Source organism: Opisthocomus hoazin, chromosome 15 (genome assembly GCF_030867145.1).
Source record: "Opisthocomus hoazin isolate bOpiHoa1 chromosome 15, bOpiHoa1.hap1, whole genome shotgun sequence".
Lineage (NCBI taxonomy): Eukaryota > Metazoa > Chordata > Aves > Opisthocomiformes > Opisthocomidae > Opisthocomus > Opisthocomus hoazin.
Window position 1 is genome coordinate 19,439,589 of NC_134428.1, and position 25,093 is coordinate 19,464,681.

General features: G+C 47.3%; 2 protein-coding genes across 2 annotated transcripts; both read left to right on the plus strand.

The window, feature by feature from the left end:
• Positions 1-1,384: 1,384 nt before the first annotated feature.
• Positions 1,385-10,442, plus strand: LOC142363192 (SUN domain-containing protein 1-like). Its single transcript, XM_075436065.1, has 11 exons — positions 1,385-1,539; positions 1,998-2,056; positions 3,222-3,305; positions 4,227-4,342; positions 5,210-5,310; positions 7,023-7,194; positions 7,737-7,821; positions 8,171-8,286; positions 8,774-8,941; positions 9,781-9,873; positions 10,329-10,442. Exons 1-11 carry the CDS (start codon positions 1,385-1,387, stop codon positions 10,440-10,442), a joined length of 1,263 nt encoding a protein of 420 aa, XP_075292180.1.
• A 3,069-nt stretch (positions 10,443-13,511) lies between these two features.
• On the plus strand, positions 13,512-22,569 carry LOC142363193 (SUN domain-containing protein 1-like). The gene is made up of 11 exons (XM_075436066.1): positions 13,512-13,666; positions 14,125-14,183; positions 15,349-15,432; positions 16,354-16,469; positions 17,337-17,437; positions 19,150-19,321; positions 19,864-19,948; positions 20,298-20,413; positions 20,901-21,068; positions 21,908-22,000; positions 22,456-22,569. The coding sequence occupies exons 1-11, from the start codon at positions 13,512-13,514 to the stop codon at positions 22,567-22,569; spliced, it is 1,263 nt and encodes a 420-aa protein (XP_075292181.1).
• The last annotated feature ends 2,524 nt before the right edge of the window (positions 22,570-25,093 follow it).

A 25,093-nucleotide genomic window follows, 5' to 3' on the forward strand; every position in this document is an offset into this window, starting at 1 on the left:
GTATGGGCTGGATGAGTGGTCGGTGAGGTGGATTGAGAACTGGCTGAATGGCAGAACTCAGAGGGTTGTCATCAGTGGCGCTGAGTCTAGTTGGAGGCCGGTAACTAGTGGTGTCCCCCAGGGGTCAGTACTGGGCCCAGCCTTGTTCAACTTCTTCATCAGTGACCTGGATGAAGAGTTAGAGTGTACCCTCAGCAAGTTTGCTGATGACACCAAACTGGGAGGAGTGGTAGATACACCAGCAGGCTGTGCTGCCATTCAGCGTGACCTGGACAGGCTGGAAAGTTGGGCAGAGAGGAACCTGATGAGGTTCAACAAAGGCAAATGCAGGGTCCTGCACATGGGGAGGAACAACCCCAGGCATCAGTACAGGCTTGGGGCGGACCTGCTGGAGAGCAGCTGTGCGGAGAGGGACCTGGGTGTCCTGGTGGACGACAGGTTAACCATGAGCCAGCAGTGTGCCCTGGCTGCCAAGAAGGCCAATGGCATTCTGGGATGCATCAAAAGGAGTGTGGCCAGCAGGTCGAGGAAGGTTCTCCTTCCCCTCTACACTGCCCTAGTGAGGCCTCTATCTAGAGTACTCTGTCCAGTTCTGGGCTCCCCAGTTCAAGAAAGATGAGGAGCTACTGGAGAGAGTCCAGCGGAGGGCTACAAGGATGGTGAGGGGACTGGAACATCTCTGCTATGAGGAGAGGCTGAGGGAGCTGGGCTTGTTCAGCCTGAAGAAGAGAAGGCTGCGAGGGGACCTAATAAATGCTTACAAATATCTGAAGGGTGGGTGTCAGGAGGATGGGGCCAAGCTCTTTTCAGTGGTGCCCAGTGACAGGACAAGGGGCAATGAGCACAAACTGAAGCACAGGAAGTTCCGTCTGAATATGAGGAAGATTTTCTTCCCTCTGAGGGTGACGGAGCACTGGAACAGGCTGCCCAGGGAGGTTGTGGAGTCTCCTTCTCTGGAGATATTCAAGACCCGCCTGGACAAGGTCCTCTACAACCTACTGTAGGTGACCCTGCTCCGGCAGGAGGGTTGGGCTAGATGACCCACAGAGGTCCCTTCCAACCCCTACCATTCTGTGATTCTGTGAGATGTTTAAAGAAAAGAGTTTTAATTTTTGAAAGCGCGCGTAATGCTTGAAAGAAGAAATCAAAGTTTCTTTCCTGTATTTTTGATCACCTGCTGCAATCGCTACGCCAGTAAAACCCAAGGAGTGCCCCTTGCCCGAGGGGCAGACGCAGGGGCTTTGTTGCCAAATGCCTTCTCCCCCTTCCTCTCTCCCCCCGGCTGGGTCTCAGCGGTCTGCAATACCCTCTCCCCAGTTCGTGCCTGAGATGTTGGGGCTTGGGTTCATTCCGCTCTCTGAGCCCCCTTCCCTCAGCTGCGTCGATGGCGGCCGCGATGATGGCGGCGGAGCAGGAAGCCGTCAAAGGCGGCGGCAGGAACCGCGGCGGCGTGCAGCGCGTGGAGGGCAAGCTGCGCGCCAGCGTCGAGAAGGGCGACTGCTACGAGGCGCACCAGATGTACCGGACGCTCTTCCTCAGGTGGGGCCCGGCCCGCCGCCCTGCCCCTCCCCCCCCGGCCTTCCAGAGCCTTCCCACGCACCCAGCGTAACCACATCTGTTTTGCTTTCCTGGAAGCTTCTCTTCTGATGCCATCAAATGACTATAACTTTTGTGTAAGGGAATGCTGAGACTTGGTACTGTGCCTTAGCTGTAGATGTTGATGAAAAGACTAAATCTACAAAATTCTGGTTGATGTTTTCTTTTCTGTACCGATATGTTCATCACTAGCAGCATCTGTCTGTTTTGTAGCAAAACAGTGCTGCTGATGTGTCCGTGCTGGGTTTGGAGTCTGGAGAAATCGGATGCAAAAGTAGCAGAGGACCTTTAGGTGAGGTGACTTTTGCACTCGCTTTGACGTTGCTCAGATGTGCTTTGAGTTGGAGACTGGTAACAACAGTCACTGTGCAACCTGAAATGCTTTTTGTATGCCCTCCCAGATGGCTAAGGGTTACCTTCGTCATAGCAATGGACTGGGGGACAACTCGATTAGAGAATAGTGGGTTCCTGATAACTTTGTGGGCATGCTTAGAACAATTTTTCCTGTCAGATTGTGCCAGGGGAGGTTTAGAGGAGATACTGGGATAGATATCTTCACTGAAAGGGTTGTCAAGCATTGGCACAGGCTGCCCAGGGAAGCGGCTGAGTCGCCATCCCTGGAGGTATTTAAAAGACTTGTAGATGTGGTGCTCAGGGACATGGTTTAGTGGTAGACTTGGCGGTGTTATGTTCATGGTTGGACTTGATGATCTTCAAGGTCTTTTCCAACCTAAATGATCCCGTGATTCTACAATACAAATGACATTATTACTTTGTAATGTTCTGGGGTCTTTAACGCTTGTGTTTTTGTTTAGGATTTTGGGGAGAAGGAGCTGCTTTCATTGACAATATTGTGCTCAGCTCTTTTTTTTTATTATTTTTTTAGAAACAAAAGCCCCAGGAACGTTGGAAATAACGTGTGACATCTCTGTACATCCCTGTGGCCCAAGAAGGGACAGACGCCTTAAGAAAGCTAGCCTAGAACACTGGAGAAAAGCACCGGAGCGTTTAGATTCTTGGGTCACAATGCTGGGTGGTTCTAGAAGCTGGTCTTCTGCTGCGCAGTGCCCTGTAGCAAGGAGCTCGGCTCAGCTACGCAGCAGTGTTTCCTTCGAGTGTAAGTATGAGGCTTCTGCTTGAGGCTAAACTTCTGTTTTAGTACGTTTCTTTCCTGCCGATTCCTCTGTTTAATCTGTTAGTGATTGCCTTGTGTTGCTGATTTGCCTTGATTGTAAGTTTTCCTGGGGGTTCTGAGAGAATCAAATGTCGAAGTGCGGAGTAGAGTTCCTGGGGTAATGATGGGAAGCTTGTCTGCCTGTAAACTTGCCTCTGTAGGATAAACCAGAGAGAAAGGGATGAAAGACAAAACCATTTTTTGATTTGTTCAGAGTTAAAGATTTGTAATGATTGAGAGATGAAGAAATCTTTTAAAAACACTTGTTTTTTTTTAAACTCCTGGTAGTTAAACTAGTGTAGCTAAAGTAGGGAGGTCTTGAAGTGTCTTCAAGTGGGGAAGTTGCTTCTGGGTTGGCGTGTATGAACGTGTGTCCTCATCTTCCCTCTTTCCCCATCCATGTTTCCGTTCTGCCCTCAGACGTGTGCACGTACTCACTCTTTTGTTTTAGATGTCTGCCTGCTGGAAATTCACAGTCCAGTGAGTAAACTTGATTTACTGGTGTGGTCAGCATCAGGACGCGTTGCACAGTCAAGTGAATGTGCCAGGCAAACGTATATGTGATGCAGCACCGTAGATTGTATAGATGTAATTCTCTGTTGTCATCTGTGCATAGAGTACTGTATTTGAAGAATGGTAAACACGTAGCTTGTCTTTGCAAAGCCAAAGGAAAAGCTTTCTCTTGTTTGTGCGTAGCCAGAAGTGTGTTTCAACTTAACATACCTTCACCTGACAGTTTCAAATTCGTGGCACTGCAGTGTTTCCTGAGGGGGTTTTTGTCTGTGGCTGGCTGGTTTGTTTTTGCAAGGAGGTACAAGTATGCTTTTCTGGAACCTACTTTTTTCGTTGAAGAGGAGAATACTTTACGTAGACAATACTCCAGGTGTTGTGTAGGAGAAGATCAACAAATGACTATATCATAGAATCATAGAATCGTACGTTGGAAAAGACCTCTAAGATCATCAAGTCCAACCGTCAATGACTATTTGTTTCCAGTCAGTGTGCCTGTGCCCTGGAGTTGTTTCAATCTCAGTAGAATGTGTTCGAAACTTTCAAATACCTGGCTCTTCAAACAGAATCTTAAAATACGGTAGTACCGAAGTAGTTACCAAGCAACAGAAACGGCATAAGCTTGTAATTAGCTGCTTTCAAGTCAGATGGGAGGTAAGAAAAGGTGCAGTTGTCATTCATATTTAGTTTGCTGCTCCCGTGGCAGAATGCTTTTCACTGTCTGTTACCCTACTACATTGACGTCTGAATGTATGGATCTGTTTCTGTTCATGTAGTGGACTGCAAAATGCATTCAATACCAATCATAAAGTGGCTTTTCTTTGCAGTATTAAAATCAGTGGGACTTTTAGTGGGACTTTTACTTGGAGTTCTTGTCAGATATCGTAGTTGATTGTGGCGCTTCCTTACTTTTGGGACCAATTTTTTTTTTTTCTCCCCCTTGAAGGTCTTGATGGTGAAGGCAACCCTAAATTTAACTATGGTTTCATTTTCTTTCCGAGTGCATTTTATTCCATGGTGACTAGCGATGGCGATACTGATAGCAATGCACTAGAGGCTTTCGTACAAGCTTGGCACACTGCTTACCTATTAGGAAAAACAAGGTGTAGGGACAGCATACACCTTGTATGTTAGAAAGAAGAAGTCATATTGTTAATTGATTCCACTTTGGGGCAGTTGGTACACTTGACAGGTTGAAAAGCTGCCTTGAAAGGAAAGCAAGGTATGAGGTATTGGTGTGCAGAAGATTTGAATAAAGGGGTTTTAACATTTTATTTTTGTTCTAGTGAGAGTCAGTTTTTCCAGGAGTCTTCTAGAGGGATAGCATCTTCCCTGTGAGATGAGCGTTCGCTAGCTTGAATGACAGAGGCATCAAGAATCTGTGGAGTGCCCTTTATTCAGCAAAGGAAAATGATTTGAGACACTTCAGTCACCAAGATGCTTTGCAAAATACTGGGTTGCTAGATCTACAGTCCCTCAGATGAAGCCAGACATATCTGCTAATCTAAAAATGTATGCGTTGGCTGTGCTCACGCATTTCTCTGCTCTGCAAAGCATTCTTGGCCACAGTTGCATGTCCCTCTGCTTGGTTCCTTTGAACACGTGCCGCAGTAATGACATTTCGCGCTACCACTTTTTGTCTTCTAGGGAGGGCAGCTTCTGGCATGTACAGGTTACTCAGAACTGGATGGTATCAACTTGCTACTCTGATGTCTTTTCTCAAGGTGTTTCTTCTAAAGAGGTGCGTATCCTTTGAGAAAAGTGTTTTGTGAGCAAATGATTTACCCAGTTATAAAACAATACAAGAGGAGAAATGTGTTGTTTCATGTGAACTTTCCTCTTTCTTTCTCTAGATGCCTTCCAAAGACCTACAAGCTGTTCCTGTTTCTTCTGCCGCTCCTGTTTCCACTAGGTACGTGAATCGCTTAGTTATACTACAGACCGGTGTATGCTTACTGCAGCCGTTCCAAGAGAGCGTTTTTAGTTGAGCTCTCGGTTTATGAAGAAGACGCAGAAGCAAAAAAGAGCAAGTTTGTTTGTGACTAGGGCAGCAATTCAAGCTTTCAAAGTACTGACAAGTCAGTAGCCTTCCCCTTGCCGTGAAAGGAATACCCTCAATTTAATTTCGTAGAGCTCTTTAGAAAGTGAGAGTGGGTGCGTAAATGCACTGAAGTCCTTTTTTCTTCACCTGCCTTGATAAGAATATCAGTGAGGTCACAAAGAGCAGGTTGTGTACCGATTGCTTTGATTGTTGTTAATCTCCGTAAAAGTGGGGTTAGGTTCTTTGAGCAACTCATCCAAAGTCTTTCCCTTGCTCTGGACCATCCTTGAGTTGCTTAAAATACTGCTGTTTAGACTGGTTAGTTGACAGTATTCCAGGCCAGCTGTCTTCTTTGAAATAAACAAACTCAGTTTCGAACACTTGCTGAAAGTGGTGGGCTGTTTCTGAAAAGCAGGTTCATGTCTTCGCATGTCCTAAAAACTTTAGAAACTACTCTGGGGAGAAGATGAAGCTTTGCAGAAACTTACAGTCAGGATTGAAAATCCTCTGTACTAGGGAGAATAAGAAAGGAAGAACTTCCCTACCCTGTGTAGAAAGTGCTGCTACTTCTTGCTAAGACAGTGCAAAAACAAGCGTCATGTTTGTGAACTGCGAGATTGCCTAATATCTAACAAAAGTTGGAAGAAACTTGGGCTTCTGTGGAAACAATGTGGTATGTAGTACGTAGGGTACAGGGCAAGATATTTTCCATGGAGATAAAAAGCAGTTTTTTACATCTGCCTTCAGTGAGCATGGCCTGTCTTAATTGGTAAATGAGATCTAGGTCCCAGGGACGCAGTAGTATGAGATTGAGGATATACCATGAGACATAAGCGCAAGCTGCCTGCCATACAACGGTGTGAGCGGTACTGATGGATGTTCCCCAACGTGCTTGAGTGCTTGACTTCACAGTTTGACAGCTGGCTCATACTGATTTTTGTTTAGACTGGAGTAGTGTGCGCTGTGTGACGTCTAGCTTGCAAACTTAAGGTAGCTTGTGTCACGAAGTAGGAAGACGACCTGTAGATCTAAGCAGTCTTCAGGGGGAATTCTCTTGAACACCCTTTTTGCCTTTTGTTTGTGATCTAGGTATATGGTTCTGGGGGTTTGATGGCTGCTTCTCACTATTACCTTTGTTGAACTGGATCAAAATTGATAGAATACAGAGAACAGAGGACTCTCTCCGTGTTCGTGAACCGCAGGCTGATTCTTTGCACTCTGTGCAACCTCCAGAGGTAAGGGAGAACAGTCTAGGGAAGAACTCTGGTATCTTGGAAGACTTCTTAACTGCCATGCCTTCAATATTTGGCAAGAACTACTTGACACACAAGGCTAATGTGAATAAATGTCTTGATCTTTACATATATTAAAAAAATATTCTGTATACCTTAGGATTCCATCGACATCTTTGCTTCTGGTCGTGAAAGTGAGCTGGAAAAGCAAATGGCCTTTCTGTCTGAGAGATACCATCACCTTGATGAAAAATATAGCAAAGTGATGCTTCTACTCCAGAACCTTCAAGATCAGGTTGCCCAGAAAAGTGACAAAAGCGAAACATTGACGCTAATACGAAATATGATGGGTCAACATCCTCAAGATGTGAGACTGGAGCAAAAGGTAAGATAGTCAGTTGTTGGTGCTTTTGGGTGGTGATCGACGTATCCTGTTTTAGTAATGCAGATTGCTAGCCATTTGATTCAGGCTTGCGTCCAATTTTGTGAGCAAAAGTGATTTGCAGCCTTTTCTGCGGGATCTAGAGTTGCAGATCCTCCAGAAGATCGCTCTCCATATGTCTGTGACAAGCCAAAAGCTAACATCTGCAGTAGTAACAAAGGCTGTGACTAATGCAGGGGTTCGTGGAATCACAGAAGCGGTGAGTGAGTTGAAGTTCTCGCAAGTTCAACTAAAACCGTCAGGAGTCCTTTTCTAGGCATTTTTTGGAGCATCGCAGTCAATATAAACGTCAGTGACTTGAAGAGATGTTTAGAACATGAATTGAAATGGGGAGAACTACAGAAAATGCTTGATGAAGTGTACGCTTACAGCATTGCTTGTTGCCTGTTGCGAATGTTGTTTTTTTTTTTCCAAAGTATGCTATCTTGAAAATTGCAGAATTCCCAAAAAAACAGCTATACCAAAGCAATGCAGCTCAGGGTCTGGGGAAGGTGGGGGAAAGAATGCAACCTTTGAAGAAAGCACCAGTCAATATGCAGTATGAATTTGTATTTTAAGCCAAAAAACCATGCACTAAAAATGGCCTCTGTCTTGAGAGAGGCTTTCAAAGACTTGCGATGGAGTGCAGCATCTCAAAAAGATGCTTATTCTACATGTATACAGATGTGTATAGATCAATTACTTTATCAGTTGATATTATTAAATTCTTCCCTTTCTCCCCTTCTGTGTGTATATCTGTAGCAAGTCCAGACTATTGTAAACAATGCCCTGAAACTTTTCTCTCAAGACAAGACTGGTATGGTGGATTTCGCCTTGGAATCTGGAGGTAAATAGTGGAGGAAACTCCACTTTCACGATTCGTGTTATTTTATAGTATCTACTAAAAATGTCGAAAGATCTGCTTGCGTGGGGTGTACGCACCACTGAACTCGCTAGGGAAAATGTGTATGTTTTAGCCCTCTGAGGTGAAAAACCTTGAACATGCTGAAAAGAACACTGTACTTGATAGAAGCATTGTATCCCCAGCCAATGACTAGACTTGAACAGTATCTTTACTAGTTGGTTTTGAGGAAAAGAACTGGTATGTTCACGAAGCTTTGTACAAATCTCTGGCTGAAAAGTCTTCAGGAAGAAATGAGTAATTATTTCGGCTAACCTGATACCTCTTTTTTAAGGTGGCAGCATTCTGAGTGCTCGCTGTTCTGAAACCTATGACAGCAAAACAGCAGTGATCAGCCTCTTTGGAATTCCTCTGTGGTACCTCTCTCAGCCTCCAAGGGCGGTGATTCAGGTAATTAAAGGCCGAGTGAAGAAATTCAGCAATGTTATTTTGTGCTGAGGGGTTTGGATTGTTTCTTGGATGCTGGATGTTTCTGTCTGCAACACACTGTGGGGCACGGGTCCTTTGAACGATGTTCCCAAGAGTGCCATTCTTCTGGTAGTTCCTGGGCACTGCTCAAGTCGTCTTCTAGCAAAACAAAGACCCTGCTAGGAGGCTTGGGTGGTACACTGGACTTCTGCAGAGTGTGAGCACTGGGAAGGTTCCTGTTGTGAAGTAGTCTCCAGGCGGATCTTCAAAACGCTGCTGGCTGTTTGGGTGGATGTGCTGTCTCCCTGAAGGATGCTACCAAATAGATTATATTCTGCCACTTACTCTCTAAGACTGTCCCTAATAATTCAGAATTCGCCACAACTCTTTCTGGCAAAATGCTTGTGGCTGCAGGTTTTGTTGTTGCTGTTGTGTTCCATCCTGTTCTCTCCCCTTTCCTCCTGTCTAGCCGGACGTGTATCCAGGAAACTGCTGGGCTTTCAAAGGATCACAGGGGTATCTCGTAGTTCGACTTTCAAGGAAGATCTATCCGACTGCCTTTACGTTGGAACACATCCCAAAAGCACTTTCAGCAACAGGAGAGATCTCCAGTGCTCTGAGGAGCTTTGCAGTATATGTAAGTCTGTCTGTGAACTTCAGAGGATATTTGTATGCATAAAGAATATTTGTGGCGCAGATCTTGGAAAATAAGGACTGAAGGGAGGACAGCTAAGGAGAGAAACTGCTTGCTTTTAAAATTGCTGTTTTTGTAATCAGCTTTGAGATTAGGAATAAGAAGTGTTGCAGCTAATTTTGAGGGAGCTGTTTCTTTTTTTCCTGCTTTATACAGTAGTAAATATTTTTGGAGGGAGGTGACTGTTTTTGATTTGGTATCGTTCTTTCAGGCACTGGAACTGTTCCATCCTTCCACCACTCCTACTGCTTACCCTCTCCCTCCCCAGTGTTGGCTTTGCATCTTGTCTGTGATGTGCCTTCAGTGTGTTTTAAATTGATTTTAACTAGCACCACAGCTGCTTAGGCAGGACTGCAGAACAGAAGACCACAGGCTACATCAGAGTGTAGCTGTGATCCCTGAGAACATTTGTCTAGCTCCATTAAATGCTGAAGCCGCCGTCTGCAAGCATCTGAATCTTGGCTTCCGTCTTGTTTGTGATGTTGCTGTTTTCTCATTCTTGTTTGTCCTGAGCAGTTTACATTGTACACTGCGATCTTGGTTGTGCCATGGAAATGATGGGGTTTGACCGTGAAAACAGCAACATACAAACATAGCACAGCTCTTTGCAGTTCAGGAAAGTCAAATGCAGAGCTGTGGCTGAAGAAGCATGAAGTTCCACGGGAAGTATTCTGACCTCGGTTTCAGAGACTTGCGTTGACAGGCAGTTAGGTAGGCATGCTTCTGGCTTTGGTTTGACTTGAAATGTGATGGAAGCAAACGTCTTTCTCCTGTTGTTGTAGGGTCTAGATAATGAATATCAAGAAGGCGGCAAGCTTCTAGGACAGTATGTCTACGACCAAGACGGAGAACCACTGCAGACCTTTCCAGTGATGGTAAGTCTGGATGAGAAGATTTCAAGTGTCAGAAGAAGCACACGCATATTTTCTAGGGTAGTGCACAATGAGCAGTGAAGGAAAAAGGCTTCATTCTCTGTTGGGCACCGTAGAAACTGAGGTGGAAAGTAGCTACTGATCTGCCTCAAAACCTAAGGTTCGGATAGTTTAGAGGGGAGGAAAGTTTTGTGCCAGGTGGACACAAGTGGTGTGAAGATACCGAACGTATGAGGAGTCTGCTTCATGCTGCTTCTGACTCCCTTCACAAAAAAAACCCCAACAAACCGGTTGTAAGGCAAAGAAGGTTCTGTTCCAAGTGGCAGAAGGTTCCCAAGGCATCACTCAGTTGTTAATCAAAGTTGGTAGTTGCAGGAATGAAGGAAAGCACCTTCAGTTGCACCTGTTTATACTCCAAACCGAACTCTGGTTTGTGTGTTTGTTTTTTCCTTCTGCAGGAGAAAAGTGAAAACGCATTCCAAATAGTGGAACTGAGAGTGTTTTCTAACTGGGGACATCCGGAATATACCTGCCTTTATCGGTTCAGAGTGCATGGGAAACTTGCCGAATAATCTCCAGCACTTCAGCTTGGACTGGTTTTACGGTTGTGCATTTTGTTCTCGACTTTTGTATATGCCGGAAAGCCTAGAAGACTGGAATCTTGCCTTTTTCTTCATGGAGGCAGTCGTGATGCGTGGGGCTGACTGCCTAGGTCTGGGCAAGCCCGTGCGTGGGCCTTCGTCCGCCTCGTCATTTGCCTGCCCCTCCGGTTCCATTGCCTCATACCTATTGCGTCAGGGCACCTGGTGTGGAGAGGGAGGCCAGGAGGGGATTCGCCTGCCGCCCCGAGCAGGGACCCGTTTCCATTCCCCGCTGTCTCTCAGGTGCTCTCCTTCAGCCTGGTGGCGAGAGGGCAGGGGATCTTCTGCTTCTTGCGGAACATCCATCCTCTGCGCTTGTTTCGGGGGTGGCAGGGCATGGCTCCACCAGTCTATTTCCCCCTCGCACTCCCTGATGCTCCTGAACCTTTCTGCCTCCTCTTTAAGCTCTGCCACCAGGACGAGCAGATCATCCACCTGGTCACAGCGCACGCAGGCATTCTGCCTGCTGCCCTCCCATACCAGTGACAGGCTCGGGCACTCCCTGCAGCCAGAGACCTGCACAGCTGCCTGTTTATGCGGGAGCTCTGTCTGGGTCGCCGTATTCCGCCTGGTGACGGCTTTCAGGCGAGTGGAGACCCTAGCTACCAGCTGAGCAAGTGATGACCACCGGCTGAATTTACCCCGGTAGCTGGCCGAGCGTCGGGGCCCTGCCTGCGCCAGCTGCCGTGCCAACTGCCGTGCCAATTGCTGTGGCAGGCCCTGTTTGCCTGTCCTGGTGGCCGCACTGCGGGTCGCTCGTGCTCCCTCGGGGAGCTTTTGTGAGGGGGGAGGGTGCCGCCGTCACTCTTGACCCCACTCTTCTTTGGGGGAGGGGGGTTGGGGGGGGCACGCTCTCTCTCGCCAGGCGGCTGTCTCGGCTGTTGTGCCGCTGAGAAAAGGTTTCCCCGGTGCGATCACTCGCTCCGGAGCCCTTCACTGTGCGGTCTGTTCTTCTCTGCTGCCTCCAAACTGACAAGATGCTGTTGAGAGGATGCAGAGAAGGCAGAGCTACTGAATGCCTTCTTTGCTTCAGTCTTCAGTGCCAAGGCAGGCCCTCAGGAATCCCAGGCCCCGGAGGTAAGAGAGGAAGCCTACAGAGAGGATGACTTTCCCTTGGTCGAGGAGGACTGTGTGAGGGATCGCTTAAGCGATCTGGACGTCCACAAATCCATGGGCCCCGATGGAATGCACCCACGAGTGCTGAGGGAGCTGGCGGATGTCATTGCTGAGCCACTCTCCATCTTCTTTGAGAGGTCCTGGAGGACAGGAGAGGTGCCGGAGGACTGGAGAAAGGCCAGTGTCACTCCAGTCTTCAACAAGGGCAAGAAGGAGGACCCAGGGAACTACAGGCCGGTCAGCCTCACCTCCATCCCGGGAAAGGTGATGGAGCAGCTTATCCTGGAGGTCATCAACAAGCAAGTGGAAGAAAAGAAGGTTATCAGGAGTAGTCAGCGTGGATTCACCAAGGGGAAATCATGCTTGACCAATCTGATAGCTTTCTACGATGACATGACTGGCCGGGTAGATGAAGGGAGAGCCATAGATGTTATCTACCTAGACTTCAGCAAGGCTTTCGACACAGTCTCCCATAATATTGTCCTAGGGAAGCTCAGGAAGTATGGGCTGGATGAGTGGTCGGTGAGGTGGATTGAGAACTGGCTGAATGGCAGAACTCAGAGGGTTGTCATCAGCGGCGCTGAGTCTAGTTGGAGGCCGGTAACTAGTGGTGTCCCCCAGGGGTCAGTACTGGGCCCAGCCTTGTTCAACTTCTTCATCAGTGACCTGGATGAAGAGTTAGAGTGTACCCTCAGCAAGTTTGCTGATGACACCAAACTGGGAGGAGTGGTAGATACACCAGCAGGCTGTGCTGCCATTCAGCGTGACCTGGACAGGCTGGAAAGTTGGGCAGAGAGGAACCTGATGAGGTTCAACAAAGGCAAATGCAGGGTCCTGCACATGGGGAGGAACAACCCCAGGCATCAGTACAGGCTTGGGGCGGACCTGCTGGAGAGCAGCTGTGCGGAGAGGGACCTGGGTGTCCTGGTGGACGACAGGTTAACCATGAGCCAGCAGTGTGCCCTGGCTGCCAAGAAGGCCAATGGCATTCTGGGATGCATCAAAAGGAGTGTGGCCAGCAGGTCGAGGAAGGTTCTCCTTCCCCTCTACACTGCCCTAGTGAGGCCTCTATCTAGAGTACTCTGTCCAGTTCTGGGCTCCCCAGTTCAAGAAAGATGAGGAGCTACTGGAGAGAGTCCAGCGGAGGGCTACAAGGATGGTGAGGGGACTGGAACATCTCTGCTATGAGGAGAGGCTGAGGGAGCTGGGCTTGTTCAGCCTGAAGAAGAGAAGGCTGCGAGGGGACCTAATAAATTCTTACAAATATCTGAAGGGTGGGTGTCAGGAGGATGGGGCCAAGCTCTTTTCAGTGGTGCCCAGTGACAGGACAAGGGGCAATGAGCACAAACTGAAGCACAGGAAGTTCCGTCTGAATATGAGGAAGATTTTCTTCCCTCTGAGGGTGACGGAGCACTGGAACAGGCTGCCCAGGGAGGTTGTGGAGTCTCCTTCTCTGGAGATATTCAAGACCCGCCTGGACAAGGTCCTCTACAACCTACTGTAGGTGACCCTGCTCCGGCAGGAGGGTTGGGCTAGATGACCCACAGAGGTCCCTTCCAACCCCTACCATTCTGTGATTCTGTGAGATGTTTAAAGAAAAGAGTTTTAATTTTTGAAAGCGCGCGTAATGCTTGAAAGAAGAAATCAAAGTTTCTTTCCTGTATTTTTGATCACCTGCTGCAATCGCTACGCCAGTAAAACCCAAGGAGTGCCCCTTGCCCGAGGGGCAGACGCAGGGGCTTTGTTGCCAAATGCCTTCTCCCCCTTCCTCTCTCCCCCCGGCTGGGTCTCAGCGGTCTGCAATACCCTCTCCCCAGTTCGTGCCTGAGATGTTGGGGCTTGGGTTCATTCCGCTCTCTGAGCCCCCTTCCCTCAGCTGCGTCGATGGCGGCCGCGATGATGGCGGCGGAGCAGGAAGCCGTCAAAGGCGGCGGCAGGAACCGCGGCGGCGTGCAGCGCGTGGAGGGCAAGCTGCGCGCCAGCGTCGAGAAGGGCGACTGCTACGAGGCGCACCAGATGTACCGGACGCTCTTCCTCAGGTGGGGCCCGGCCCGCCGCCCTGCCCCTCCCCGCCCGGCCTTCCAGAGCCTTCCCACGCACCCAGCGTAACCACATCTGTTTTGCTTTCCTGGAAGCTTCTCTTCTGATGCCATCAAATGACTATAACTTTTGTGTAAGGGAATGCTGAGACTTGGTACTGTGCCTTAGCTGTAGATGTTGATGAAAAGACTAAATCTACAAAATTCTGGTTGATGTTTTCTTTTCTGTACCGATATGTTCATCACTAGCAGCATCTGTCTGTTTTGTAGCAAAACAGTGCTGCTGATGTGTCCGTGCTGGGTTTGGAGTCTGGAGAAATCGGATGCAAAAGTAGCAGAGGACCTTTAGGTGAGGTGACTTTTGCACTCGCTTTGACGTTGCTCAGATGTGCTTTGAGTTGGAGACTGGTAACAACAGTCACTGTGCAACCTGAAATGCTTTTTGTATGCCCTCCCAGATGGCTAAGGGTTACCTTCGTCATAGCAATGGACTGGGGGACAACTCGATTAGAGAATAGTGGGTTCCTGATAACTTTGTGGGCATGCTTAGAACAATTTTTCCTGTCAGATTGTGCCAGGGGAGGTTTAGAGGAGATACTGGGATAGATATCTTCACTGAAAGGGTTGTCAAGCATTGGCACAGGCTGCCCAGGGAAGCGGCTGAGTCGCCATCCCTGGAGGTATTTAAAAGACTTGTAGATGTGGTGCTCAGGGACATGGTTTAGTGGTAGACTTGGCGGTGTTATGTTCATGGTTGGACTTGATGATCTTCAAGGTCTTTTCCAACCTAAATGATCCCGTGATTCTACAATACAAATGACATTATTACTTTGTAATGTTCTGGGGTCTTTAACGCTTGTGTTTTTGTTTAGGATTTTGGGGAGAAGGAGCTGCTTTCATTGACAATATTGTGCTCAGCTCTTTTTTTTTATTATTTTTTTAGAAACAAAAGCCCCAGGAACGTTGGAAATAACGTGTGACATCTCTGTACATCCCTGTGGCCCAAGAAGGGACAGACGCCTTAAGAAAGCTAGCCTAGAACACTGGAGAAAAGCACCGGAGCGTTTAGATTCTTGGGTCACAATGCTGGGTGGTTCTAGAAGCTGGTCTTCTGCTGCGCAGTGCCCTGTAGCAAGGAGCTCGGCTCAGCTACGCAGCAGTGTTTCCTTCGAGTGTAAGTATGAGGCTTCTGCTTGAGGCTAAACTTCTGTTTTAGTACGTTTCTTTCCTGCCGATTCCTCTGTTTAATCTGTTAGTGATTGCCTTGTGTTGCTGATTTGCCTTGATTGTAAGTTTTCCTGGGGGTTCTGAGAGAATCAAATGTCGAAGTGCGGAGTAGAGTTCCTGGGGTAATGATGGGAAGCTTGTCTGCCTGTAAACTTGCCTCTGTAGGATAAACCAGAGAGAAAGGGATGAAAGACAAAACCATTTTTTGATTTGTTCAGAGTTAAAGATTTGTAATGATTGAGAGATGAAGAAATCTTTTAAAAACACTTGTTTTTTTTTAAACTCCTGGTAGTTAAACTAGTGTAGCTAAAGTAGGGAGGTCTTGAAGTGTCTTCAAGTGGGGAAGTTGCTTCTGGGTTGGCGTGTATGAACGTGTGTCCTCATCTTCCCTCTTTCCCCATCCATGTTTCCGTTCTGCCCTCAGACGTGTGCACGTACTCACTCTTTTGTTTTAGATGTCTGCCTGCTGGAAATTCACAGTCCAGTGAGTAAACTTGATTTACTGGTGTGGTCAGCATCAGGACGCGTTGCACAGTCAAGTGAATGTGCCAGGCAAACGTATATGTGATGCAGCACCGTAGATTGTATAGATGTAATTCTCTGTTGTCATCTGTGCATAGAGTACTGTATTTGAAGAATGGTAAACACGTAGCTTGTCTTTGCAAAGCCAAAGGAAAAGCTTTCTCTTGTTTGTGCGTAGCCAGAAGTGTGTTTCAACTTAACATACCTTCACCTGACAGTTTCAAATTCGTGGCACTGCAGTGTTTCCTGAGGGGGTTTTTGTCTGTGGCTGGCTGGTTTGTTTTTGCAAGGAGGTACAAGTATGCTTTTCTGGAACCTACTTTTTTCGTTGAAGAGGAGAATACTTTACGTAGACAATACTCCAGGTGTTGTGTAGGAGAAGATCAACAAATGACTATATCATAGAATCATAGAATCGTACGTTGGAAAAGACCTCTAAGATCATCAAGTCCAACCGTCAATGACTATTTGTTTCCAGTCAGTGTGCCTGTGCCCTGGAGTTGTTTCAATCTCAGTAGAATGTGTTCGAAACTTTCAAATACCTGGCTCTTCAAACAGAATCTTAAAATACGGTAGTACCGAAGTAGTTACCAAGCAACAGAAACGGCATAAGCTTGTAATTAGCTGCTTTCAAGTCAGATGGGAGGTAAGAAAAGGTGCAGTTGTCATTCATATTTAGTTTGCTGCTCCCGTGGCAGAATGCTTTTCACTGTCTGTTACCCTACTACATTGACGTCTGAATGTATGGATCTGTTTCTGTTCATGTAGTGGACTGCAAAATGCATTCAATACCAATCATAAAGTGGCTTTTCTTTGCAGTATTAAAATCAGTGGGACTTTTAGTGGGACTTTTACTTGGAGTTCTTGTCAGATATCGTAGTTGATTGTGGCGCTTCCTTACTTTTGGGACCAATTTTTTTTTTTTCTCCCCCTTGAAGGTCTTGATGGTGAAGGCAACCCTAAATTTAACTATGGTTTCATTTTCTTTCCGAGTGCATTTTATTCCATGGTGACTAGCGATGGCGATACTGATAGCAATGCACTAGAGGCTTTCGTACAAGCTTGGCACACTGCTTACCTATTAGGAAAAACAAGGTGTAGGGACAGCATACACCTTGTATGTTAGAAAGAAGAAGTCATATTGTTAATTGATTCCACTTTGGGGCAGTTGGTACACTTGACAGGTTGAAAAGCTGCCTTGAAAGGAAAGCAAGGTATGAGGTATTGGTGTGCAGAAGATTTGAATAAAGGGGTTTTAACATTTTATTTTTGTTCTAGTGAGAGTCAGTTTTTCCAGGAGTCTTCTAGAGGGATAGCATCTTCCCTGTGAGATGAGCGTTCGCTAGCTTGAATGACAGAGGCATCAAGAATCTGTGGAGTGCCCTTTATTCAGCAAAGGAAAATGATTTGAGACACTTCAGTCACCAAGATGCTTTGCAAAATACTGGGTTGCTAGATCTACAGTCCCTCAGATGAAGCCAGACATATCTGCTAATCTAAAAATGTATGCGTTGGCTGTGCTCACGCATTTCTCTGCTCTGCAAAGCATTCTTGGCCACAGTTGCATGTCCCTCTGCTTGGTTCCTTTGAACACGTGCCGCAGTAATGACATTTCGCGCTACCACTTTTTGTCTTCTAGGGAGGGCAGCTTCTGGCATGTACAGGTTACTCAGAACTGGATGGTATCAACTTGCTACTCTGATGTCTTTTCTCAAGGTGTTTCTTCTAAAGAGGTGCGTATCCTTTGAGAAAAGTGTTTTGTGAGCAAATGATTTACCCAGTTATAAAACAATACAAGAGGAGAAATGTGTTGTTTCATGTGAACTTTCCTCTTTCTTTCTCTAGATGCCTTCCAAAGACCTACAAGCTGTTCCTGTTTCTTCTGCCGCTCCTGTTTCCACTAGGTACGTGAATCGCTTAGTTATACTACAGACCGGTGTATGCTTACTGCAGCCGTTCCAAGAGAGCGTTTTTAGTTGAGCTCTCGGTTTATGAAGAAGACGCAGAAGCAAAAAAGAGCAAGTTTGTTTGTGACTAGGGCAGCAATTCAAGCTTTCAAAGTACTGACAAGTCAGTAGCCTTCCCCTTGCCGTGAAAGGAATACCCTCAATTTAATTTCGTAGAGCTCTTTAGAAAGTGAGAGTGGGTGGGTAAATGCACTGAAGTCCTTTTTTCTTCACCTGCCTTGATAAGAATATCAGTGAGGTCACAAAGAGCAGGTTGTGTACCGATTGCTTTGATTGTTGTTAATCTCCGTAAAAGTGGGGTTAGGTTCTTTGAGCAACTCATCCAAAGTCTTTCCCTTGCTCTGGACCATCCTTGAGTTGCTTAAAATACTGCTGTTTAGACTGGTTAGTTGACAGTATTCCAGGCCAGCTGTCTTCTTTGAAATAAACAAACTCAGTTTCGAACACTTGCTGAAAGTGGTGGGCTGTTTCTGAAAAGCAGGTTCATGTCTTCGCATGTCCTAAAAACTTTAGAAACTACTCTGGGGAGAAGATGAAGCTTTGCAGAAACTTACAGTCAGGATTGAAAATCCTCTGTACTAGGGAGAATAAGAAAGGAAGAACTTCCCTACCCTGTGTAGAAAGTGCTGCTACTTCTTGCTAAGACAGTGCAAAAACAAGCGTCATGTTTGTGAACTGCGAGATTGCCTAATATCTAACAAAAGTTGGAAGAAACTTGGGCTTCTGTGGAAACAATGTGGTATGTAGTACGTAGGGTACAGGGCAAGATATTTTCCATGGAGATAAAAAGCAGTTTTTTACATCTGCCTTCAGTGAGCATGGCCTGTCTTAATTGGTAAATGAGATCTAGGTCCCAGGGACGCAGTAGTATGAGATTGAGGATATACCATGAGACATAAGCGCAAGCTGCCTGCCATACAACGGTGTGAGCGGTACTGATGGATGTTCCCCAACGTGCTTGAGTGCTTGACTTCACAGTTTGACAGCTGGCTCATACTGATTTTTGTTTAGACTGGAGTAGTGTGCGCTGTGTGACGTCTAGCTTGCAAACTTAAGGTAGCTTGTGTCACGAAGTAGGAAGACGACCTGTAGATCTAAGCAGTCTTCAGGGGGAATTCTCTTGAACACCCTTTTTGCCTTTTGTTTGTGATCTAGGTATATGGTTCTGGGGGTTTGATGGCTGCTTCTCACTATTACCTTTGTTGAACTGGATCAAAATTGATAGAATACAGAGAACAGAGGACTCTCTCCGTGTTCGTGAACCGCAGGCTGATTCTTTGCACTCTGTGCAACCTCCAGAGGTAAGGGAGAACAGTCTAGGGAAGAACTCTGGTATCTTGGAAGACTTCTTAACTGCCATGCCTTCAATATTTGGCAAGAACTACTTGACACACAAGGCTAATGTGAATAAATGTCTTGATCTTTACATATATTAAAAAAATATTCTGTATACCTTAGGATTCCATCGACATCTTTGCTTCTGGTCGTGAAAGTGAGCTGGAAAAGCAAATGGCCTTTCTGTCTGAGAGATACCATCACCTTGATGAAAAATATAGCAAAGTGATGCTTCTACTCCAGAACCTTCAAGATCAGGTTGCCCAGAAAAGTGACAAAAGCGAAACATTGACGCTAATACGAAATATGATGGGTCAACATCCTCAAGATGTGAGACTGGAGCAAAAGGTAAGATAGTCAGTTGTTGGTGCTTTTGGGTGGTGATCGACGTATCCTGTTTTAGTAATGCAGATTGCTAGCCATTTGATTCAGGCTTGCGTCCAATTTTGTGAGCAAAAGTGATTTGCAGCCTTTTCTGCGGGATCTAGAGTTGCAGATCCTCCAGAAGATCGCTCTCCATATGTCTGTGACAAGCCAAAAGCTAACATCTGCAGTAGTAACAAAGGCTGTGACTAATGCAGGGGTTCGTGGAATCACAGAAGCGGTGAGTGAGTTGAAGTTCTCGCAAGTTCAACTAAAACCGTCAGGAGTCCTTTTCTAGGCATTTTTTGGAGCATCGCAGTCAATATAAACGTCAGTGACTTGAAGAGATGTTTAGAACATGAATTGAAATGGGGAGAACTACAGAAAATGCTTGATGAAGCGTACGCTTACAGCATTGCTTGTTGCCTGTTGCGAATGTTGTTTTTTTTTTTCCAAAGTATGCTATCTTGAAAATTGCAGAATTCCCAAAAAAACAGCTATACCAAAGCAATGCAGCTCAGGGTCTGGGGAAGGTGGGGGAAAGAATGCAACTTTTGAAGAAAGCACCAGTCAATATGCAGTATGAATTTGTATTTTAAGCCAAAAAACCATGCACTAAAAATGGCCTCTGTCTTGAGAGAGGCTTTCAAAGACTTGCGATGGAGTGCAGCATCTCAAAAAGATGCTTATTCTACATGTATACAGATGTGTATAGATCAATTACTTTATCAGTTGATATTATTAAATTCTTCCCTTTCTCCCCTTCTGTGTGTATATCTGTAGCAAGTCCAGACTATTGTAAACAATGCCCTGAAACTTTTCTCTCAAGACAAGACTGGTATGGTGGATTTCGCCTTGGAATCTGGAGGTAAATAGTGGAGGAAACTCCACTTTCACGATTCGTGTTATTTTATAGTATCTACTAAAAATGTCGAAAGATCTGCTTGCGTGGGGTGTACGCACCACTGAACTCGCTAGGGAAAATGTGTATGTTTTAGCCCTCTGAGGTGAAAAACCTTGAACATGCTGAAAAGAACACTGTACTTGATAGAAGCATTGTATCCCCAGCCAATGACTAGACTTGAACAGTATCTTTACTAGTTGGTTTTGAGGAAAAGAACTGGTATGTTCACGAAGCTTTGTACAAATCTCTGGCTGAAAAGTCTTCAGGAAGAAATGAGTAATTATTTCGGCTAACCTGATACCTCTTTTTTAAGGTGGCAGCATTCTGAGTGCTCGCTGTTCTGAAACCTATGACAGCAAACCAGCAGTGATCAGCCTCTTTGGAATTCCTCTGTGGTACCTCTCTCAGCCTCCAAGGGCGGTGATTCAGGTAATTAAAGGCCGAGTGAAGAAATTCAGCAATGTTATTTTGTGCTGAGGGGTTTGGATTGTTTCTTGGATGCTGGATGTTTCTGTCTGCAACACACTGTGGGGCACGGGTCCTTTGAACGATGTTCCCAAGAGTGCCATTCTTCTGGTAGTTCCTGGGCACTGCTCAAGTCGTCTTCTAGCAAAACAAAGACCCTGCTAGGAGGCTTGGGTGGTACACTGGACTTCTGCAGAGTGTGAGCACTGGGAAGGTTCCTGTTGTGAAGTAGTCTCCAGGCGGATCTTCAAAACGCTGCTGGCTGTTTGGGTGGATGTGCTGTCTCCCTGAAGGATGCTACCAAATAGATTATATTCTGCCACTTACTCTCTAAGACTGTCCCTAATAATTCAGAATTCGCCACAACTCTTTCTGGCAAAATGCTTGTGGCTGCAGGTTTTGTTGTTGCTGTTGTGTTCCATCCTGTTCTCTCCCCTTTCCTCCTGTCTAGCCGGACGTGTATCCAGGAAACTGCTGGGCTTTCAAAGGATCACAGGGGTATCTCGTAGTTCGACTTTCAAGGAAGATCTATCCGACTGCCTTTACGTTGGAACACATCCCAAAAGCACTTTCAGCAACAGGAGAGATCTCCAGTGCTCTGAGGAGCTTTGCAGTATATGTAAGTCTGTCTGTGAACTTCAGAGGATATTTGTATGCATAAAGAATATTTGTGGCGCAGATCTTGGAAAATAAGGACTGAAGGGAGGACAGCTAAGGAGAGAAACTGCTTGCTTTTAAAATTGCTGTTTTTGTAATCAGCTTTGAGATTAGGAATAAGAAGTGTTGCAGCTAATTTTGAGGGAGCTGTTTCTTTTTTTCCTGCTTTATACAGTAGTAAATATTTTTGGAGGGAGGTGACTGTTTTTGATTTGGTATCGTTCTTTCAGGCACTGGAACTGTTCCATCCTTCCACCACTCCTACTGCTTACCCTCTCCCTCCCCAGTGTTGGCTTTGCATCTTGTCTGTGATGTGCCTTCAGTGTGTTTTAAATTGATTTTAACTAGCACCACAGCTGCTTAGGCAGGACTGCAGAACAGAAGACCACAGGCTACATCAGAGTGTAGCTGTGATCCCTGAGAACATTTGTCTAGCTCCATTAAATGCTGAAGCCGCCGTCTGCAAGCATCTGAATCTTGGCTTCCGTCTTGTTTGTGATGTTGCTGTTTTCTCATTCTTGTTTGTCCTGAGCAGTTTACATTGTACACTGCGATCTTGGTTGTGCCATGGAAATGATGGGGTTTGACCATGAAAACAGCAACATACAAACATAGCACAGCTCTTTGCAGTTCAGGAAAGTCAAATGCAGAGCTGTGGCTGAAGAAGCATGAAGTTCCACGGGAAGTATTCTGACCTCGGTTTCAGAGACTTGCGTTGACAGGCAGTTAGGTAGGCATGCTTCTGGCTTTGGTTTGACTTGAAATGTGATGGAAGCAAACGTCTTTCTCCTGTTGTTCTAGGGTCTAGATAATGAATATCAAGAAGGCGGCAAGCTTCTAGGACAGTATGTCTACGACCAAGACGGAGAACCACTGCAGACCTTTCCAGTGATGGTAAGTCTGGATGAGAAGATTTCAAGTGTCAGAAGAAGCACACGCATATTTTCTAGGGTAGTGCACAATGAGCAGTGAAGGAAAAAGGCTTCATTCTCTGTTGGGCACCGTAGAAACTGAGGTGGAAAGTAGCTACTGATCTGCCTCAAAACCTAAGGTTCGGATAGTTTAGAGGGGAGGAAAGTTTTGTGCCAGGTGGACACAAGTGGTGTGAAGATACCGAACGTATGAGGAGTCTGCTTCATGCTGCTTCTGACTCCCTTCACAAAAAAAACCCCAACAAACCGGTTGTAAGGCAAAGAAGGTTCTGTTCCAAGTGGCAGAAGGTTCCCAAGGCATCACTCAGTTGTTAATCAAAGTTGGTAGTTGCAGGAATGAAGGAAAGCACCTTCAGTTGCACCTGTTTATACTCCAAACCGAACTCTGGTTTGTGTGTTTGTTTTTTCCTTCTGCAGGAGAAAAGTGAAAACGCATTCCAAATAGTGGAACTGAGAGTGTTTTCTAACTGGGGACATCCGGAATATACCTGCCTTTATCGGTTCAGAGTGCATGGGAAACTTGCCGAATAATCTCCAGCACTTCAGCTTGGACTGGTTTTACGGTTGTGCATTTTGTTCTCGACTTTTGTATATGCCGGAAAGCCTAGAAGACTGGAATCTTGCCTTTTTCTTCATGGAGGCAGTCGTGATGCGTGGGGCTGACTGCCTAGGTCTGGGCAAGCCCGTGCGTGGGCCTTCGTCCGCCTCGTCATTTGCCTGCCCCTCCGGTTCCATTGCCTCATACCTATTGCGTCAGGGCACCTGGTGTGGAGAGGGAGGCCAGGAGGGGATTCGCCTGCCGCCCCGAGCAGGGACCCGTTTCCATTCCCCGCTGTCTCTCAGGTGCTCTCCTTCAGCCTGGTGGCGAGAGGGCAGGGGATCTTCTGCTTCTTGCGGAACATCCATCCTCTGCGCTTGTTTCGGGGGTGGCAGGGCATGGCTCCACCAGTCTATTTCCCCCTCGCACTCCCTGATGCTCCTGAACCTTTCTGCCTCCTCTTTAAGCTCTGCCACCAGGACGAGCAGATCATCCACCTGGTCACAGCGCACGCAGGCATTCTGCCTGCTGCCCTCCCATACCAGTGACAGGCTCGGGCACTCCCTGCAGCCAGAGACCTGCACAGCTGCCTGTTTATGCGGGAGCTCTGTCTGGGTCGCCGTATTCCGCCTGGTGACGGCTTTCAGGCGAGTGGAGACCCTAGCTACCAGCTGAGCAAGTGATGACCACCGGCTGAATTTACCCCGGTAGCTGGCCGAGCCTCGGGGCCCTGCCTGCGCCAGCTGCCGTGCCAACTGCCGTGCCAATTGCTGTGGCAGGCCCTGTTTGCCTGTCCTGGTGGCCGCACTGCGGGTCGCTCGTGCTCCCTCGGGGAGCTTTTGTGAGGGGGGAGGGTGCCGCCGTCACTCTTGACCCCACTCTTCTTTGGGGGAGGGGGGTTGGGGGGGGCACGCTCTCTCTCGCCAGGCGGCTGTCTCGGCTGTTGTGCCGCTGAGAAAAGGTTTCCCCGGTGCGATCACTCGCTCCGGAGCCCTTCACTGTGCGGTCTGTTCTTCTCTGCTGCCTCCAAACTGACAAGATGCTGTTGAGAGGATGCAGAGAAGGCAGAGCTACTGAATGCCTTCTTTGCTTCAGTCTTCAGTGCCAAGGCAGGCCCTCAGGAATCCCAGGCCCCGGAGGTAAGAGAGGAAGCCTACAGAGAGGATGACTTTCCCTTGGTCGAGGAGGACTGTGTGAGGGATCGCTTAAGCGATCTGGACGTCCACAAATCCATGGGCCCCGATGGAATGCACCCACGAGTGCTGAGGGAGCTGGCGGATGTCATTGCTGAGCCACTCTCCATCTTCTTTGAGAGGTCCTGGAGGACAGGAGAGGTGCCGGAGGACTGGAGAAAGGCCAGTGTCACTCCAGTCTTCAACAAGGGCAAGAAGGAGGACCCAGGGAACTACAGGCCGGTCAGCCTCACCTCCATCCCGGGAAAGGTGATGGAGCAGCTTATCCTGGAGGTCATCAACAAGCAAGTGGAAGAAAAGAAGGTTATCAGGAGTAGTCAGCGTGGATTCACCAAGGGGAAATCATGCTTGACCAATCTGATAGCTTTCTACGATGACATGACTGGCCGGGTAGATGAAGGGAGAGCCATAGATGTTATCTACCTAGACTTCAGCAAGGCTTTCGACACAGTCTCCCATAATATCGTCCTAGGGAAGCTCAGGAAGTATGGGCTGGATGAGTGGTCGGTGAGGTGGATTGAGAACTGGCTGAATGGCAGAACTCAGAGGGTTGTCATCAGCGGCGCTGAGTCTAGTTGGAGGCCGGTAACTAGTGGTGTCCCCCAGGGGTCAGTACTGGGCCCAGCCTTGTTCAACTTCTTCATCAGTGACCTGGATGAAGAGTTAGAGTGTACCCTCAGCAAGTTTGCTGATGACACCAAACTGGGAGGAGTGGTAGATACACCAGCAGGCTGTGCTGCCATTCAGCGTGACCTGGACAGGCTGGAAAGTTGGGCAGAGAGGAACCTGATGAGGTTCAACAAAGGCAAATGCAGGGTCCTGCACATGGGGAGGAACAACCCCAGGCATCAGTACAGGCTTGGGGCGGACCTGCTGGAGAGCAGCTGTGCGGAGAGGGACCTGGGTGTCCTGGTGGACGACAGGTTAACCATGAGCCAGCAGTGTGCCCTGGCTGCCAAGAAGGCCAATGGCATTCTGGGATGCATCAAAAGGAGTGTGGCCAGCAGGTCGAGGAAGGTTCTCCTTCCCCTCTACACTGCCCTAGTGAGGCCTCTATCTAGAGTACTCTGTCCAGTTCTGGGCTCCCCAGTTCAAGAAAGATGAGGAGCTACTGGAGAGAGTCCAGCGGAGGGCTACAAGGATGGTGAGGGGACTGGAACATCTCTGCTATGAGGAGAGGCTGAGGGAGCTGGGCTTGTTCAGCCTGAAGAAGAGAAGGCTGCGAGGGGACCTAATAAATGCTTACAAATATCTGAAGGGTGGGTGTCAGGAGGATGGGGCCAAGCTCTTTTCAGTGGTGCCCAGTGACAGGACAAGGGGCAAT